Genomic DNA, 19,269 nt, shown 5'->3' on the forward strand with positions numbered 1-19,269 from the left:
AATAGCTTTAACAGCTGCAACATACAGCACAGTGTGGTTTGAGATGAGACGCAGAGGTGTTTACTGTTAAACACATCTCCTTTGGTAAAACACACAACCCACTTTCAATTAAAAACAGCCCTTTGATTTATCAGCTTCAGAACGGGTATTAAATAAATAATGTATGAACTAGTAATGTATTAACAAACAGAATATCTGCAGACCGTGGTTCAAATTTGTTAATTGTTGTTTTCTTTTGAGGTAATGGGTTTTGGTGTAAAACATATATCTAAATGAAAACATGAGACCATTAATACATGGAGTCATAAGAAGATATGATAATAAAATAACAGCATTTATTTACTTGATTGACTTAAAGTTTGGTTCTTATTTCTGAAATTAGTATACAGTCAGCCACCTTGAACACTAGAAACAACTGAGAGTGAAAACATGTATTGAGAAAAACAAATCTTACACAAAATATAATCTAAGAAACTGAACTCAAGTGTTTGAAGTAGCAAAAGTTAGAAAGGGTTATATGGTCGTATTTCATAGTTACAAAAAGGACACACAAGAAAAATATCTTTCAAATGGTTAGACTTTGTTACATGAGTTAAAGTCATGCAGTATGTTTAAAAGAACCTCTTTAACTCCACCTGCAATAACGAATTTGAAAGGGTCTTTCAAACTGTGTCTTTTGTCTAAATAATAGATAGGCCTACCTGTCGATAGGGTGATAGATATGAATGGTTTTTTTTCCCTTCTTTCATAGAAGCCTATATTTGTCAATTTCCTTACTTCAGATTCTCAATAAGCTAGGATTTTTATATGTTTTTCTTGTTAAATAGCAAATGTCCTGAAGCTTTTAACTTGTTGCCATGAGAGCAGTACACTCCAAATAAAAGTAATTTCAAGAATGCAAAAAAATTGTTTCTGGAAAATGAGTCTTATTTTTTATTAATTAATTAATTAATTATCTTGTCAAGCATGTTTTCATTAGAAAATGTATCTGATTGTAAGAAAATATATCTGAGCTAGATTTAACCAGTAACAAGCTGCAACAATGGTTTGCATAATATCTCAGCAGAGGAACAAGACTGTTTTCCTTGTTTTAATAAGACCACTTGCACAACAAATTATTAATCTTAAATTAAGATAAACATTCTTAAAGTTAGCTCAATTAAGAGATCAAAATACTCTATCTAAGTCTATCTTATATAACAGATTTTTCATTGTTTGTAATAAGCACATTTCCTTAAACTTGGGCACTTCTCTCTTGTTTTTAGGCCCATTATGGCCCTTTTAGTGGTCCTTTCATGCAAGTTTTAAGAATTCTAGCCAAGCAAATTTGGTTAACACCCTTGGCAGATTCTTTTTGCTTAATATATGACAATTTGACTAAATTTAAGGTTGTTTGGTTTATTTCTAGTAAGGCTGTTTTTGCAGTACTGTCTCTTTAAGATTCCCGGAAACGGTTCCTTCCTGTGTGTTCACTGGTCGCGGGTCCCAAACAGACAGCTGAGCTCCCTCCCGGCGATGATATCCCACCCTGTTATTTGGGCTTTTCGCAGCAGTGTGAGGTGCTGGCGACACACGGCTCTCCTTAAAGCGGCTCCGTGGGCCTCGGACGTCACCGGTTGGCGCTGGTACTCGAACTCAATTCGTGGCGGTGTCACGGGCATGGAGGAGATCCTGGCGAGGGTTGTTGCACCTTTACCCACATACGAGACGAGAGACAAATCCCCTCCTCCCCCCGAATCAAACAGTTTGGAGTTCATGCACTACTACAGCAGCCTCGACAAAGAAGACAAGCTCGGTGTTTTGACGAAGCTGTCACAAGACTTCGGAGTAGATCACAAAAGCGTGTCAGAGCTCTCTCTGAAGCTGCTGGACACTCAGCTTCGAGACTTGGCGACCATTTTGCAGGTCGAAGACAGGCTGCGGTACAGCTTGACTCCCCGTTATAAACAGTTGCTTAATCATATAAGCAGGGTCGAGGGTGGAGTGAAGTTTCTGGTGGATCTCCGAGCCGATGTGCTTGAAATAATCGCCTCCAAAGCTAGCGAGAGCCCGCACGTCAGGGTAAAACGTGTTTACTTTTTTCTACGGGTGCTCGCATGAGTCAAGCATTGCCATTCGCGTATAGACGTTTGGCACCTTCGCTTGAAAAGTGGGCCCTGAATATTTGCCATTTAAAGATATTGCATTTGTTTGATATTAACAGAAGACTGCGTTGGGCTGCTAACACAACTAACCCCCCACACTGAGCCATAAATTGCACCCCTTGCTTAGCCTCAGCTCATGTGGTTCACATTTCATCACAGCTTGAGTGGAAGTTACCTTTGCCCCAGTTTACCATAACCAACTTTAGGGAAGATAATAAGATTTATTATATTCCCTCATAGTTTTAGAAGTTTTTGCAGATACAGAGCTTGTTTGGCACCAGGCACAGTCAAGCTTAATTTTAGGGTTTCCTTCATATTTTCTGCTTCTCTCGACATCAAGATCAACTTACAGTACTGTTCAGAGCTTCTCTTCATTGGTGCTGGAATGCTCTCATGTTAAAAAGACCCTGTAACAATGTTTCACTTATTGTATGAGGAGGCAAGAGCTACTTTCACTACTGAAAAGGTGAAAGCAGAAAGAAATCAGGCATGTAATGATCATTGGATATAATTTTCAAGTTGAAAAACTTGAAAAATATTGCTCCCATGCTCTTTGCCCCACTAATGGTACACTTTTGGCAACTTATTTTTTTAGGAAAAGAACCTTTTGTAGTGTTTTGTACCTCACAGTTTAGTCATTCATGTTCTGTCAGGTATAATGACAATCTTCAATCTGGTGCAGCAGTGGAGTGTAGGCGTTTGCACACCTTGAAATGAGAGTGGAGCATTTTTCATATAGCAAGCTTTCTGTCATCTTAATTCCATGCAGTTTGTTTACAGGTGCAGCACTTGGACTAAAGCACTGAGTAGATTTGTGTTCTACCAGCCCTCGTTTGTATTTATCGTGATGGAAATCTGAATTAGTTTAGCAGCAGAAGAACAAGATACCTAATGAGTTTTATTGATTAATCTGCCAGTTATGTTCTTCATTGGTTATTTAATTGGTCTACAAATCAGAAAGTTAAGAAAAACATCCTATCAGAGTTTCATAAAGCCAAAGATGATCACATCAAATAGCAACACAACAAAAAACATCATTAGATTATCTATAAATAGATTTTAAGGAAAATATATAAGACAAAGAAGAAACTACTCAATCTTCACCAATTAACTTGATCTTGAAATAGTTGTAATTGTTGCCTTATGAGTCAGTTAGAGTATAAATTGACTCAGCTGTAGTTTTATTGGTGGAATCGGAGTCTGCTTCAAGTAGAGCATAATAGAAATGCGTGAAATGAGGGCAAGCAATATTCAAGTTGTCCACAAGATAAAGAGGATATACTGTATTTTATTTTAACAATTATTTTTAAGCTCAATTAAGGTTAGAGAACTGTTAATGTTTGTGTTTATCAACCATCAATCTGGCTTACTTTCACGATGTTGGCTGTATGAAGCCTGTGGGCTAGAGAGAGGATGGCTTTTTGTGCGTCAAAGGCCACCAGCTGCTCTTTTTACGACTACAGTATAAGCAGCAGCATATAGTGGAGATGTAGGCATAATCTTTAACAAGCCCAAAACTAACCATAAAGAAAGATGCTTTGGTTTTGAATTGGATCACACACAATTGGAGATTTAGTGGCCTAATGTAGAGGAAATAATCCCTCTGTGTCCATTTTGCTCAAACTTACTAGATGACGTGTAAAGCTGTGATACAAAAATCGATACATAATACGCAGCTGGTGTGTGGGTCATAAAAAGCTGTAATGGTCAAACTAAAATCGCCCTGCTTGAGATCATATGAGGCCATTGCGAGCATGCATACGTGTCGTGACAGCTGCTGTCTCTGGATACTGAACATGGAAGAGTAAATGTTTTTGTCTTTCTGATCAGTTTTGTTTTGCTTTGGAATAGACCTTTAAGCCTGTGTGCCTTTGAGCTTACAAATATTATTAGTGTTGAGTGCTATTGCTTAATATGATTTCCAAAGACCCTGACTGCACAACGCCAGAGGTCTTCCAGCCTCCTCTCTCCTGCTTGAAATCTATTTTATTCCTGCTGAGAAGAAGTTCAGATGAATTTAATCCCAATAAGCAAGGCCCACTGAGACCTTTTGTCACTTACAAAGGTCTAAGCTACCTACAGAGTACTTGCTTACACTGACTGCTGACCGCCTTGGTCTTGTGGGGTACAGAAATCTTTTCTTGCTGTTATATCCAGAATCGATTGTGCTAAAAATGAGAAAAGGTCATATAAAGCTTTTAGTTCATGTATTGAAGGCATGTGCAAACCAAAGGGAGGGCAATACTTGCAATCAAACTTGATGCATATAATCAAAGTAGCATGGAAACATAGAGGGGAGAAAAAAATCAAAAATGACTGAAGAAATGAAAGTTTGGAATTCACAAGGCTGCAATTATTGCGCTTCTTGCAAGAGCCTCACTTTGAATTCTACGCTAGATTAGTCTCTCTCGGGTGGGTAATTGATTTTTGACGTTGCTCCTCACTCACTCCTTCTTGCCCCCCAGCCTTTCTTTCTTGTTCACCTGTGCACAAACAGAGTGGATAAAACATGTAAAGAAATCATTTTGGGATTTCACAGAGTGTCAGTGAGGCTATTTTCTCCCCTCAGACAGACTGTCAGGCTGACAAGTGGCATGCAGCCCACTGGAGAAAAGGTATTGGCACACCGTGAGTTTGACCTGTATGCACTTCTGCAGTCTGTGGTCATTCAGCCTTGGATAGACGGAGTGTTCTTTCAAGACACTGCGGTCTCCATTGCTCTGTGTAATGGCAATGTAACTGCTCAACAGCTCAAGGTAGCAGAGACTGTATCAGCACACAATATTGATGTCTCTCTGCATTGATACAGCTCCAGTGTCAAGAAGTGTTGCTTATTTTATTTCTGATGGAGTGAAGGATTTTCTTCTTTTCCTTAGCCTTCTTTCCTCAGTCTCTGTCCTCACCTCAGGCTTCAAATACAAGACCCCTCCATTTCAAAAGGCTTCATCTTCTGCTAGGTCAATGTAATACACATCTCAGTTTGGCCTTCCTTTTGTGTGGGTGAGAATTGGCTACCCAAGGCAGCGGATGTGCACTCAGGGTTCGCTGATGTGCTGCGTTTTCCAAAGAAATGCCGCGCTGGGATTATCAGCCATCGTAGATTATTTCACCTCAGGCAGCTCCTGAAGTCAGAGGAACACAAATACACACGTACGTATGCCATCACATAAAGAAGTGATGAAAGTTTAGCAGAACTTTTTTTGTTTGTTTTTAAGCAGAATTACTTTTGATCTGCTTGTCAATCAACAGAATATTCCAGCGTGAAACCTCTCACCCATAGAGCTGAATAATGCAGGGCCTGACGCACATTTGTGTGGAAGAATTTAAGATTGAGTACGTTTTAGTTTAATAGTTACTCGCAGAGAATATCAGCCAGTGGGTTTTACAGCACGACTGTATTTAGGCTTGTTTGTATTTGCTCTGATTATGACTGACAAGCCGGCAATAAAGTAAGCCTGAAGTGAAGTCATCCTATGGAACAGCCAATATAAGCTGTATTTATGTGCGTGTGTTTGTTTTGTGTTTGCAAGAGATTTGCTTTAAATGAAGTCTGACCTTTGCAGGAGGACAGGCCTGCTTTGAAATGGCGAGTTGTTTATTGAAGTGCCTCCTCCACACCCATTGCAAGCACAAACAAATCACTGCTCATAATGTGAAAACATTCAAACAGCATACGAACCCCAGGGACCACACATCCCTGCACAGTGTGTAAGATGCTGCTATGGAATTGTTGATTGCCTACAGTAAAATGTAAGCAGCTTGGCTGTCACTCAATAAGATTGAGCTTGTGCATTCTCTCCATGAAAGAGGCCATGGGGTTGTAAAGAGTGTGTTTATCTGTTTTTTTAATAGTCACTTAAAGCTGCAATTTCTAAAGAATGCCTTTATGGTGTTTCTCCTTCATAAGATATCTCTTATATAGCTACAGGAAAGGGACATTCCTTACAGTGCTCAGATAACTTTGTATAGCATGACCTTCTTTTTCTTATTCATTGTGTGCATTTAAATGTTTTATACAATATATATGTGCTGCACTGCTTCTGCTTTTATTTTCACACAAGACTGTTACTAGGCTGCTCTCCACAAGGGAAAGAACGTGGTGAATTTTCTTTTACAAGCTGGATGTGGATGTTAATTGTAAACCCTCACCTTTTCCCCTCCCAGGACCTGAACGGCACGCTGAAGAGCTTGCTGTCTGAGTGGTTCTCCGTGGGTCTGCTCCGTCTGGAGAGAATCACCTGGCAGTCCCCCTGTGAGATCCTGCAGAAGATCAGCCAGTAAGGACATTCATGCTTCCCAACACTGTCTTTCTCTAATTTCTTCCCTCACCTGCTCTTTAATCCTAACCAATTTCCTCACATACCAATTATACAACATGATAAAAATGACCGATTGCTAAACCCCTCCTCTGCCCAGAACAGTGAATGTCCAGTTATGGCTTTCCAGAAGGCTTATCCTTAATTTGATTTCTCTACCTGCCCCGCTGAATCTTAAGAGTTTGTATTTAATCTTTTTAAAACAAGAAACAAAATGGCAAAAGTGTGACAGGGTTTTTCCTGCATAGAGAAATTTTTGGCGCGTTGGTGACTTCACTTGGAGCCAGAGACTGCACAGTAGATATCGGCGGGTGAAGCAGCCGTAGCCACTTCCGCTAACCAAAACACACGCTTAACTTACTGAAAAAAACAGCAAGGATCTCGCCCGCCGGTGTGTTTAACAGCAGAACAGCTTCTTGTGTTGGTCTGAGGTTAACGTTCACAGGTATGGAAACTTCAATGACTGTAGTGATTGTTTTTGTTACGTTTCCTCTCACCGTTCGTTTTCCACTCTGCTAATCCAGAACAGATCGGCTGCAGGAGCCGAAGTTGTCAACAGAGCTGTCAATCATCATTTTGACAGCATCAAATAACTAATTAAAAATAAACTTGTCAGAAAAATGAACACTTGGACATAAATCAGCATGATAAGAACTAACTATAACGACAGAATGTTTGAGAAAAATTAATTTGACGTTTATTTTGATTTTATAGTTTGACTCATGTCCCATCTGTTAACATGGAGGAGGCGGGCTTTATGACCTATACTGCAGCCAGGCAGCAGGGGGGCGATAGAGAGGCTTCACTTTTAGGGAGCTGTCATATCGTCTATCTATATACACTACCAGTCAAAAGTTTGGACACACTTTCCCATTCCCTTGTATGAGAAAATGTGTCCAAACTTTTGACTGGTAGTGTACAGTCTTTGATCTCACATGACAATCTCCTGTTGTGTGCTTTAATTGTAAAAAAAGGAAACTCCGGAAATTGTCCCGACCTGATTCTCGGGACATTGTAAGCTAGCAAACCTTTTGGAAGACCGTCACAGATCACCTGTGAGGTTTTTCTCTGGCAGGAAACCTGCATCAGGGTGCTGAGGAGCGCTTCATCCCTGCGTTTTTCTTCAGTAACAGTTTCTTTATTTAAAATCTTGACTACAGGTCACCACTCAAACGACCACTGCATGAAAACGTCAGTGACGGCACCATGACGCCTATCTGAAAGTTAATTATCAATATGCTGGAGTTGCCAATACATTTTCTGCCGATCAATTAACTAATTGTTTTAACTTCACTTGTACATTTTATGTGTAAAAATCTTTATGTGTAAAAACTATATTTCCCTCTGAAATGTTGCTGAGTAGAATTAGGAAATTGCATCAAATGTAAAGTGTAGTACTTGAGTAAATGTTCCACCACTGCCCTGCCTTCTCCACACTCCTCTCCCTTTAACTCACTTCACTCCCCCTCTTCAAATGTGCTATGTAATTAATTAATTTTAACCAGTTTTGTAAATTTTGTTTACATTTGCACTTGTAAATTTACTGAAGCATGATAGACATTTTACCAAATGATCAGAAATAACAGGAAATGCATAGACTTCTGTAAAATAAGGTAACACAGACCTTTTGCCTTTATTGAACGTGGATTGATTATGCTGTTGTGCGTCGCGGGCCCCCAAAGGCCCATTCTGAACCAGGAAAAAGCCCTTCGTGAGGAACAGATAAGCCAGTTTGTTTATCAGCTTTAACTGCAAAGGCCAAGGAGCATTTCCTTAGCTAAAACCTTTTGTGTGTTTAAAGATGAACTTAGTAAACCCTGTTTCTGACCAAAAACAACTGTTAATGACTAAACATTTACCTATATATAACCTTGTTACAACCCAGGACTTGCTGGAATATAGTCCCAAAATACTACACAGAGCTCAGGTTGGTGACTCTCTCCTGCTCCTTCTTGGATTTGGGGAAGTTTAAACCTCCACCCAAGCTCATTGTGGCTTTGACTAACACAGTGATTAGCCCAAATCCTGATAAAACTTTCCTCTTATAACATTTAAAGTGAAACGTTGTGTTTGATGTAAAACATTAAACTAACCCGTCATGCTTGTCAAACTATGTAGGCTTCCAAACAAGGTTTTAATAGAATTAAATAAGGAAAAATGTAAGCTCCGACTCTTATAACAGCTTTCCTTTTCTTGTTTTATTATTTACATGGTTTCTTCATGAATCCTCTAGCAGTGAAGGTGCTGACTTGTGGAGTCGTGCGCTAGCAGCAATCATGTAGCATGCTATCATGACCCATCAAGTGCATGTTTAAAGCAAATGTGAGAAACTCTCATTTTGTGTTGATCTTGGTGACCCCTGTGGACAAAGCGGTACCTCTGTCTCTTTACTAATCAAGTCAAAGTCAAACGGATCACTAATGGTGAGTCTTTGCCGTGGGTATAATAAACAGAGGCTGTTCCGGCAGCATACTGTTGATCACCTCGTGTGACAATGACCCGGTGGCAGTGGTTACAGGCAATAAAAGTAACTATACATAAAAGTCAATAGCTTGTTTGCTCTTGTAGGTCATACAGAGTTATCAGTATTACTTTTAATCAGTTTCATAAACAGTTAAAGACTCCCCACAGGAGCTTTCGGTCATTTCTCAGGGTTCTCATTTTAAGTGGTTTGGAAACATTAAAAGGTCAAACTGAGATGATATTTTCACCAACTCCCAGAGCTAATGTTAGCTAAACCAGCATGGTAGACACCACTAATTAAACATGCAAGCGACGGATGTGTCAGGAGCAAAATTAGTTGTAAATAAAAGCCCTTCTTATGTAATTTGAGTGCTTGATCTGTCCCTATCTTTTAAAGATAGGACTGCATGCCATATGGGAATGGAAATCTTACGTAGCAACAGTAGCCTTACTAAGGATGGTGAGGGTCAACAGAAAACAAAAAGGTTAACGATCGTCCTTCTTCCAGGTACGAGGCGGTGCACCCTGTAAGGAACTGGACTGACCTGAAGCGCAGAGTGGGCCCTTACCGCCGCTGTTATGCCTTTATCCATGCCGCCATGCCAGGAGAGCCCCTGGTTGTTCTACACGTGGCGCTCACCGAAGACATCTCTGATAACATTCAGGTCAGAAACAATCGCTGCAGGCTTTTGTATTGCTTTGTCTCACTTAATCACACCTTGGAGGATGGTTTAACACCTGGGATTTACTATTTTGTTCCTCCTCTGAGCTGACAAATGGATTGTGAGAAAAACAATACAGAGACCTTTAAACTGCACAGCCCTCTGGGAACAACCTTTGCCGTGCTGACCTTCTTTACTGTTTACAGTGAGGAAAAGGTGCTTCTGACAACACTGAAATTTGAGAATACTCCATTGTGTCAAATAGCACAGTTTTGCTCCAGCAGCTCTGAAATAGCTGTGAAAAACCTCCTGCAGCTGCAGCTCCACAGCTCAGACACTGAGAAAAGGTTCATACCAGGAGGTAAGAGTTTGTCTTTTTGACTCCACACAAATGTCTGTTTGTCTCACAGAGTATCGTCAGGGAGTTTGCCACTCTTGACTCAGAGGAGGATGTGAACAAGATAAATGCTGCAATTTTCTACTCCATCTCCTCCACCCAGGCCGGCCTACAAGGGGTGGAGCTGGGCAACTACCTCATCAAGAGGGTAGTGCGAGAGCTACAGGTGAGGGGGGGGGGCGCTCAGTATGTAGTGTATAGAACATTTCTCTGCAGAAGTTGGTTGGAGAACTAAAGTAAACCTTTAATGTTGGGGCACGTTCAAGACAAAAAGTTTTCAGTTCACTTGGTTTAGCTCAGTTGGTAGAGCAGGCGCCTCGTATACAGAGGCTACAGTCCTCGTCACACTGATCGCAGAGGTTTGACTCCTGGTCTGCCGATCATTTGGTGCATGTCATCCCCCACTCTCTGCTCCCCACATTTCCTGTCTCTCTCTCTGTCTTATAAATAAAGGCAAAAGCCAAAAAAATTATCTTTTTAAAAACACATTTTGAAGAATTTATGTTTACTTTGGCTCAGTTTTAGGGCTTCAGAGGTCTTAATTAAAGCATTTAAACTTACTTCATACATTGTGTCCCTGAAACACAAAATGCTGTGCATGCATACAAAGTCCAAAACACTAAATAACATGCTCAGTCCAACAAATTCAGCCAAGTCAAATTGGCACAAAAAAGGCAAAAAGGATTGTAGTTCTGTCCTTTGCTTACTGCTGCTGTCAGTGTATAGAGAATTTGTGATGGTAATTTAAATTCTGCTTTAATGTTGCAGGCTTTCCTGCATTACAGTATTACTGTAGCATTCTGTATTTTAAATGATTTCACTTAAAAGTTAAATACATTTTTGTAAATGTAGCCCTAAATTACAACTCACATATGCCTTTGCCTTTTTAAATGTATCCTTACAGTACAGTATGGTAAAGTCAGGGCTTAGTCTTTGTTTTAATGTTTGAATAGAATAGAATAAAATAGTTAAGATAAGATAAAGATGAAAAGAACAACAAATATTAACACAGAACAACAGTAATAAATAAATAGTCTTGGTCATGATAATGGAGCAAATTCAAAAAATAGATAAGCTATCTGAATCTGTTCAATTTGCATTCTTAGAAGACTTTGGTGTAGGTGAAGCAAGGTTAACTCAGTACAGTAACCGGAAAGTGCCCCATCTTATCAGTGAAGCTGTCAGACCACCCTGTCTCATTATAGCAAGATAATACCACCTTATCATGACAGCGCTCACGACACATGCACAGATACAGCTGTTCGCTCCTGCTGAGCTCCGCGTCTCCTCCCCTATGGTGTAGCAGCAGAAAGTGTTGTTTGTCTCCTCCCCTGTAACAGCAGGCTTCACTCTGTATGATTCACATCTTGGATTCAATTAAAAGCTTATACGGTAGCCTTCAGGTGAGGCCCAACTGGCACAGCGTTAATCCAGCGGGGAATATTGCTGTGACGTGCAAGATTTTTGTTTGATTGCTTTCCAAAAGTTTTCATTTTTATGTAAGTGCCAGTGCTGAATCATAAATCTCCCACTTGTTTAAGCACTTGCCGCCTGCATACACACATAAACAGAGCAGTATTCACTAGACAGGCAGTAATGAAATCTCATCCATCCCTCTCAATAAGCACAGAAGAGCCCTCCATGTCGGGCCACTCCAGCTAGCACTTGTTAAATGATTGGTACATTGAATGGAACATCAAAAGCACTTTACCCAACAGATGGGAAAAGGCGCTTTATAGTGTATCCTCATAAAAATCAGGTTTCACAGCTTTAAGCTGCCTCCACTTTATTTATTCAGACAATGGGGCTGTTTTGATTGCTGCGAGCTTTTCACTTATTGGCGTTTTTATTAATGTCAACATACAGTTCAGTGAGGCGGATATTGCTTTGCATTTTGTGCATCAACATTAAAGCTGTTTGTGTTGGAGGTTGGAAAGTAGGTTATATTGCACTGCGTTGTGAAAGCCTTACAGACAGGCACTGTTGTCTTCATCAAGAGGTCTACTAGTTTGCATGTCAGCATCTCCTCCTGTCATCTTTGTTGTCTTTCTTATGCAAATATCATCAGAAAAACATTGGGTGTGCTACTTTTAGCACTGAGCCGTAACAAATCAGTGATGCGGGGGGACAAAGATAGGCTATTCAAGTTTTCTGAGGAGCAAACAAAAGAAAAGAAACAATTTTTTACACATTCTTTTTCCCAAAAGAACATATCAATACAACGTGCAGAACCCCAGATACAATTCTGTGCTTTTGAATAAAATGTATCAAAAGACAGTTTCTATTGACAAGATAATTGTTAGCTTTCTTGTCCAAATTTTGTATGAAAATAGTTTATCATTGGAGGTACCTTAACATAGTCAGTCAGTAAGCTAGTTATGTTAGCTTTAACAGGATATCTCTTTCACTGTTAAATATAATAAAACAAATCTATTAACCTGCAGGTTGTTTCAAAAGACAAAATATGGATCCAAGAAGTTGGTTTAACATAATTAATGTTTTTAATTACAGACAGTTACTTGGGAAAAATCAATAAGTACAGTTTTAGCTAAAGCTGAGTATACCACTAGCTAGCTTGCTCGTGACATAGCTCTGTTGCTTTAGCTGTCTAGTTTGCTTTATGTGGTAGTAAGAGCTTAAAAGTGATTTTTCAGACTTAGCTCAATGTCATTAGGGCCTGTGTCCACTGACGTCACCAGCGCCCACAACCTCAATTTCAGAGCGATTCTCACCGGCGCTTACTGTTGCTAGGTTACGAAAGTTGTCTAGCGACACTTCCGCTTCCCTTGGTAGTGATCGTTAAGTCTGTTTTAAATCGCTCTGTATGCTTAACATTTGCTTTTATTCAAGGAAATTTTACAAAGGAAACATAAAACGATGTAAAGGAATCGTGTCCTGGCGTTAGCAGCAGCTCTACACCTGCAAATTGTACCCTCGATAAAACGAAACGATAACAAAGTCCCGCCCCTTTTTGTTTTTTTGGTCGGTGTTCCAAAAGTTCAACTTTTTTTTAACTAAAACAGCTGACGCCGAGGACGTTTTTGCGCTGAGGACGCTGAACTGCATTGGTGTTGTACAGAAAATAAAACTGTTACTGTGTTTCTGTGTATTGGCTTTGTCGAGCAGTGTCCTGTTTAGAAATTTAACTCTGCTATGTGACTTTTATAACTTTTTCTGGGCGTTTTTTATGCTACCCAAGAGTGCAATTATTTTCTTTAAGCCTAAAGAGAATTGAACCCCTGACCCCGACAGAGTAAGAGCACTATGGCTGAGACCACAGCACAGTGGTATTATGCAGTGGCCCCGACTGTCTGACAGGGCATTACCTTACGTAAAGGTGAAAAGAAGAGCAGCACAGCCACAGAGGGACCACTGTGATGATGGATGTATGATAGAGTGGAAGAGAAAAGGTCACAGTCGTGATTTAAGGTGAGCGGAGGAGGTCTTGCTTGTCTTTGTAGATTGGACCCTGGAGCACAGTTCTGGCGCTGCTCCATCTTTTTTCTGCATCCTTTTTTCCTCACCTTTCCTACCTTCTCTTACTATGTTCTTACCTTATTGTCTGTGTTAACCCTTTGTTGACTCACAACATAGGGAGCATTCAAGAAGTTAAAGGGAAGGTTGGAGTGACGAAGGGCAGATCTTGATACATATAGTTTGAAAGGAAACCCACAGCTGGAGTTAGTGGTACAAGAAAAATGAGAAGGGGTTGAAATCTAGGAGGAGGAAAGGCAGGCAGCATCGGGTCCCTTCAGGGGCTGTCTGACACTTCCACTTCCATCTGTAGCCTTTCACTCTCCTGCCTGCCACATTGCTCAGGCCAGACGCGGGGCCGCGGACATGGGCGGATATGAGGGGGAGGAATTTGGCGAGAGATAAGGGTTGGAAGAGAATGCTGGATATTGGTGGGTGGGTGTTGTGTGTGTGTGTGGGTGGTCGAGGCGAGACAAAGTGGAGAGGCAAGTGAAAGGGTTGGGTATTAAAGGTGAGAGTGCAAGCAACAGAGGAGGAGGAGGATGGAATAAGAGGAAGGGGAGTAGAGAGGGGACCATGCAGGTTCGTGAAGCAATGAGTTGATTTGTAACGCCGTCGCTGTCTGAGGAACTAAAGGCCGGAGCAGCAGCTTGAGCACAGACATGAAAATTCAGTTTTGTGTTTTGATGCTGCTGTTGAGTTTTTATCTCGCCTTACTTCTGCTGCAGAGAAGCTGGTGCCCTTTGCATTCTGGAGGGGATCAAACTTCTGCTGCCTCTCATCTGTTTTCTTTCTACCTTTACCTTGTTTTCTCTTCCCAGCCCTTTTTTTATATGTTCTTTTATTTTTGTTCTTTGAGCAGGTCACAGCAGGTTAAAGCAATTCTCTGTTCAGCGGTCTCTGCATGCATGTAAATGATTCTTCAACAGTTTGTGTTTCAGAACAGAAGATTAAATACTCTCGAATTTAGGCAACAAATTAAAATAGGATTACTTACCTCTTCTGAACAAACCATTAACAATTATAAATCAAAAACATTTTTGCAGGCAGTTTTTTTTATGAATGCAAACAATGTTCACTCCTGCTGTCTGGTGGTTTTTGCAACATACACCAACCAACAAAAAGGTCATGACCTCTCAGCAACATTTTCATAGTCATGCTCCAGTTCTGCCTCAGAATGACCTCACTGATAATTTACATAAAACCTAATCCTCACCTTCACTCGCTTCAGGCACGTCTACATTTTCTGATATGTCATGAAAATCGTATAATATCCAAGCAAATCCCACTCTGCACTGTGTCTGACACAACGCTGCTGCACCATCATGTTACTGTGACATAAGCAAACATTGTCAGTGTTGATTTATATTTTCAGTGACACAGTTGAGGCCAAAATGGAAACAAATGCAAAAAGAGTTTCAACATTTTTGACATTGCAACTCAAGAAACACTTTCAGGAACAGCAGGGAGTGAAAGTCTTAATGGATTGGAGAGGGTGTAAAACAGTCCTAGGCCTGTAAAGACCTGAGGTATGGGTTTAAGGATTAATTGTTCTCCCTTCTTCTCTCTCCTCTTGTCTTTCAGAGTGAGTTTCCTCACATGGGCCAGTTCTCCAGCCTGTCTCCGATCCCTGGCTTCTCCTCCTGGTTTCAGGGCCTGCTGAACCAGTACAAGAAGGAGGGCTGGGGCTCTGACCTCCTCTCTGAGCAGGAGTGGAAGGAGGTGGAACAGGCCACCGACTCAGCCCCGGGGACCCCGGCCATCGAGGCCCTCCGCAAGCTGATCGGCACCAGTGAGTGGATGCACTCTGAGCGGCTGTCCCGTGTCCTGGAGCCCGCCCTGATGCGTCTGTGTGCCTGGTACCTGTATGGGGAGAAGAGGCGGGGCTATGCGCTTAACCCAGTGGCCAACTTCCACCTGCAAAACGGCGCCACAATGTGGAGGCTCAACTGGCGCGCTGACACCAGCCCTAGGGGTGTGGCCAACTCCTGCGGCATCATGGTGAACTATCGATACTTCCTGAACGAGACTTCTAAAAACAGCGCTCTGTACCTGCAGAATAAGGTCATCACGGCGTCGGAGCAGGTGCTGGGACTGGTGACCCAGTTTCAGAAGAACAGCAAACTGTGAGATGAGGATTCAGTCCTAAATCCACCTCTGTTCTGTTTGATTGCACTTAATATCATTAATATGGAGACTTAATTTATTTTTAATTTAAATTTTTTGTCAAATATCCAAAAGACTAAACAGCTTGGGAACTGTTTGGACATCAGTTGATAATATTTTTGATTTGAAATGAGAACATTTCTCACACGTGTCTCCCACCTCCTGTATGTAGAGCATCGGTTTGTCTCCCTGCGTCATTAGGTTTCAGGTTGAAGCTGTTTGATTATGTGTAAGTGCTTCCCAGGCTGAGAGTCTGCAGCTAATGAAGCACGAGGCATCTATCAATGCTTTACCATGTTCCTGGATAACAGTGTGTGTAATGGTGATGCAGGAGCGATGAGAGAGCTACCGGAATAAATGATGCCGAGGTTCTTTCATTCTGCTGAACAGACTCGCTGCGAACATGTTGGACAATGGGAGAGGATCGGATTCTGTCTGATTGGGTTTATAAGCACCTGCTGTTAAAGTGCTCGTTCATAGTAAAGCTCAATACACAAAAGCATGAAATCACTGCCTGGAAATATTATTTCATATTAAATAACGTAACAAAGCTGCTTCTTTTCTGCCATATATAATGACTACATATTTTCTGTTGATGCTAACTGTGATTCACCTTCCTGCTGCCTCCATTCAGGGGATCTTTTTGATAATCGTGCACACACACACACACACGCACGCTAACAGCAGCCTCTCCAGAGAGCCCTCGCTGATGTTCTAACTGCTCTGTACAGGTGCCAAGCAGGGCTCATATCAGCCCACATCCCATTGTTGTGAAATAATATATCACAGCAAGTTGACTGTGAAATTACATTTTATCTCTCCAAGGAGCCAAACTTTCTTTTCATTTTTTCACACTCTCTATCTCTCCCCCCTCACCCCCCGTGCCGCTCGGTGTCCTAGAAACTAATGGAGTGAGAAATAAAGTTAAAGTAAATGGCGAGATTGATGGTGTTCAGTTGTGGAGACGGGAGAAGGGGGAGGGGAAAGAAAGAAGCATAAAAAGGACAGTTGTTTAAAGGATGCCCTTCACAGACAGTGTGAGAGTCTCCTTAGATATTGGAGACAAATAAGAGACCCTTACCGCTCCGTGTCCCGCACCCACATGCATGCACAGAGGAGTAAGGACGCTGTCAGGCAGTCTAACAATGGAGCCTGATGCTCCCTGCGGAAACAACAACATATTCACCTCTTGTTGGCAGCTTGTTTTAGGTCACCTCTCGTCAAGAGTGATAGTGAACAAAGAGCAGTTTGGGTTTAAATGTCCAGCAGGTTTTAATTAAAAACTTTTTTAAATATAATATTTCACACAGTGATAGTAATGACTCCTTCAAAGTTATCAGTCAGGTGTGAGTTCCCAAAGGACTATGAAGAAAAATGGCTCACACAGAGAGCAGCTACAGCCCTGAGTGATTTATGAACACATCGGGTCTCTTTAATGAAATGATACAAACCTCCTCAGTGGAGGCTAAAGAGGGCGGCGCTGCACAACTATCTGAAGGGGAGGTTTTTAATTGTTTCAAAACGGTAAAGCGCTAATCAAGTCCCCTTTTCATGTCCTGAATGGAGCTAATTAGAAAATGATTGTTCAAAGGAAAGAATCTGAACATGTTATTACAGAAAATCTCAGTGAGACAAAGGCAGCGTTTGATGCTGTTAAACATCGGTGATCAAATGGCAGTGAAATTGGATCGCTGTGTTCGAGCGTTCTTTGTAGGCAAATGTAGCAGGAAGGATTCTGATCACTGACAGCTTCCACGTTGGAGCCGTGTGTGCACAGAGCAGTCTCCATTTGTATGCAGTCAGATTGCAGTTTTGTCACATCTCCAGCCCTGCACATGTTCATAATGGATTCACAGCCAAGTTCAATATTGTGCAGCTCCGTCATCTGACACGTCTCAGGTTCAATACTTTCCAAAAAGCAGCAAAAGACCTGATTAAAATTGATTAGAAACTGTCTGCTGTGGAAATTCATGCCTCACCTAAAAATAATCCAGTAATCCAGACGATCCTTTTATTCTTCCGAGGACGGGGAGTGCGTGTGTGCGTGGCGCTGGTGTATTTCATTTCTTGTCCCTCGTTCGGAGGAAATTGCCTTACAAATGAAGGTAATCCATTTTTTACAGTTCACAGTGGCCGGAGCGGCGGCAGAGGGGTGGCCGTGGCATTTTCATGTTCTAATTCATTCTGATAATGATTGAGATATAAAAGCCTTTTGTCTTCATCTGAGCCGGGAGTTTAAAGGGACAACCTTTGAAGTAAGTGCTGACTTTTATCACCTGTAAACGCTGTTGTGTTTATATTCAAATGTTATAATGCAAATAAATAACTAAACAAGATGTGACAAAAGAATGAAACAAAGTTCGTTTTTCTCCCAAAGGAAATGCTTCTATATAATTTAATTTCACTAAAGTACTTGATTATGTTAAACGGTGAAGAGCATAAACACAAACAAACCCATTTCAGCTCATCTTAGTAAAATAATTCTTCATTCTCTGTGCCACTGTGGAAAACTCAGAGCGTTTAAACATGATTCAGATTCAATCAGTATTTTAAAAAAGGTGAAAATGTGATTTTAGTTTTGACATGCAAACATGATGGGAAAACTTCTCACTGAAAATTCCTCTTGAGCTACTAATTCTCAAAATGTGTCTCCGATAGCACACGGTGACCTCTGACCTCGCCAAATCCTGAGGAAAAGCTTTGTTCCTTTTTATACACAACAAAATCTACTTAAGTCTGCGAAGGTTAAAGCCCCTGAAAAGTTTTAAATATTGTGTTTGCGTAAAATAACATTAGTAAAACATAGTAAACATAAAAAACCTCAGTGTTATTGTTTGAACATTTAACACAAACATTCTTCAAAAATAAGTGAAAATCCAAAGAAAAAGAAACAAACTCGACGCTCAGATGAAGGCAAACAGTCTGAAAAGGAAAGTGAGGAAAATCAAGAGTTACAACCGGAGCCAACCGTGGACGTCACACACGCAGCACTGTCTGGATATCTGGGAAGTGCGCTCTTGCAATTACCGTTTATCGCCATAGGTGCTGCCAAAGAGAACGAAACTGAGTTCTTCGAGATTACAACTTTAAGTTTGCTGAAATGTCAACATCATGATGCCGATTAGTAAAACGTCACTATGAAGCTTTGTCATGTCTGTCCTCAAGAGGAGAACAAGACTACTTTAAAATGACAAGTTTGTTGAACGGAGGTCGGATCGATCATTTCTGATGCATTCGGGGAAGTCGGGACATCTAAACACTAAACGGCTTTCATGACACAGCGTCAGGGGAATTTACCTCAAGCTGACTTTTAGATCTAGAACGGATTGTTAGCCGTTAGCCTGCAGATGTCTGTTTATAGAGATTAATAAGAAGCTAAATCGTCAGATCACGCTGATGGGAGCCGGGATGTCATTACAGCAGATTACGCTCTGCTTGCTTTTGCTCTCCACACGGACTGGTTTTCCCGCAAACACTGCAGCCTGCTGATACGTGATTGGTCAATACTCGGACTACAAACATATTACAAATGGAAACCAGAACACTTCCCGTACTAAAAGCCACATCCCTTCCTAATTAGAAATAAGGGCAGAGATACCTGTACCATATCGACCCTGTTGTCCAAATGTAGTCACTTCTGGCTCCGA

The 19,269-nt window shown here is 41.1% G+C and overlaps 1 protein-coding gene across 2 annotated transcripts; it reads left to right on the forward strand.

The window, feature by feature from the left end:
- Positions 1 to 1,459: 1,459 nt before the first annotated feature.
- On the forward strand, positions 1,460 to 16,883 carry mlycd (malonyl-CoA decarboxylase). 2 transcript variants are annotated; one of them, XM_069686551.1, is made up of 5 exons: positions 1,460 to 2,061; positions 6,309 to 6,421; positions 9,432 to 9,588; positions 9,996 to 10,148; positions 15,041 to 16,883. In XM_069686551.1, exons 1-5 carry the CDS (start codon positions 1,516 to 1,518, stop codon positions 15,584 to 15,586), a joined length of 1,515 nt encoding a protein of 504 aa, XP_069542652.1. In that variant the 5' UTR covers positions 1,460 to 1,515; the 3' UTR covers positions 15,587 to 16,883. The 2 variants fall into 2 exon arrangements, with proteins under 2 accessions (XP_069542652.1, XP_069542653.1); XM_069686552.1 differs by lacking the exon at positions 9,996 to 10,148.
- Positions 16,884 to 19,269: the final 2,386 nt, after the last annotated feature.

This window comes from Semicossyphus pulcher, unplaced genomic scaffold (genome assembly GCF_022749685.1).
Source record: "Semicossyphus pulcher isolate SPU_LCO1_2020_fin unplaced genomic scaffold, fSemPul1.0.p SCAF_8, whole genome shotgun sequence".
In the NCBI taxonomy this organism is placed as follows: Eukaryota; Metazoa; Chordata; class Actinopteri; order Labriformes; family Labridae; genus Semicossyphus; species Semicossyphus pulcher.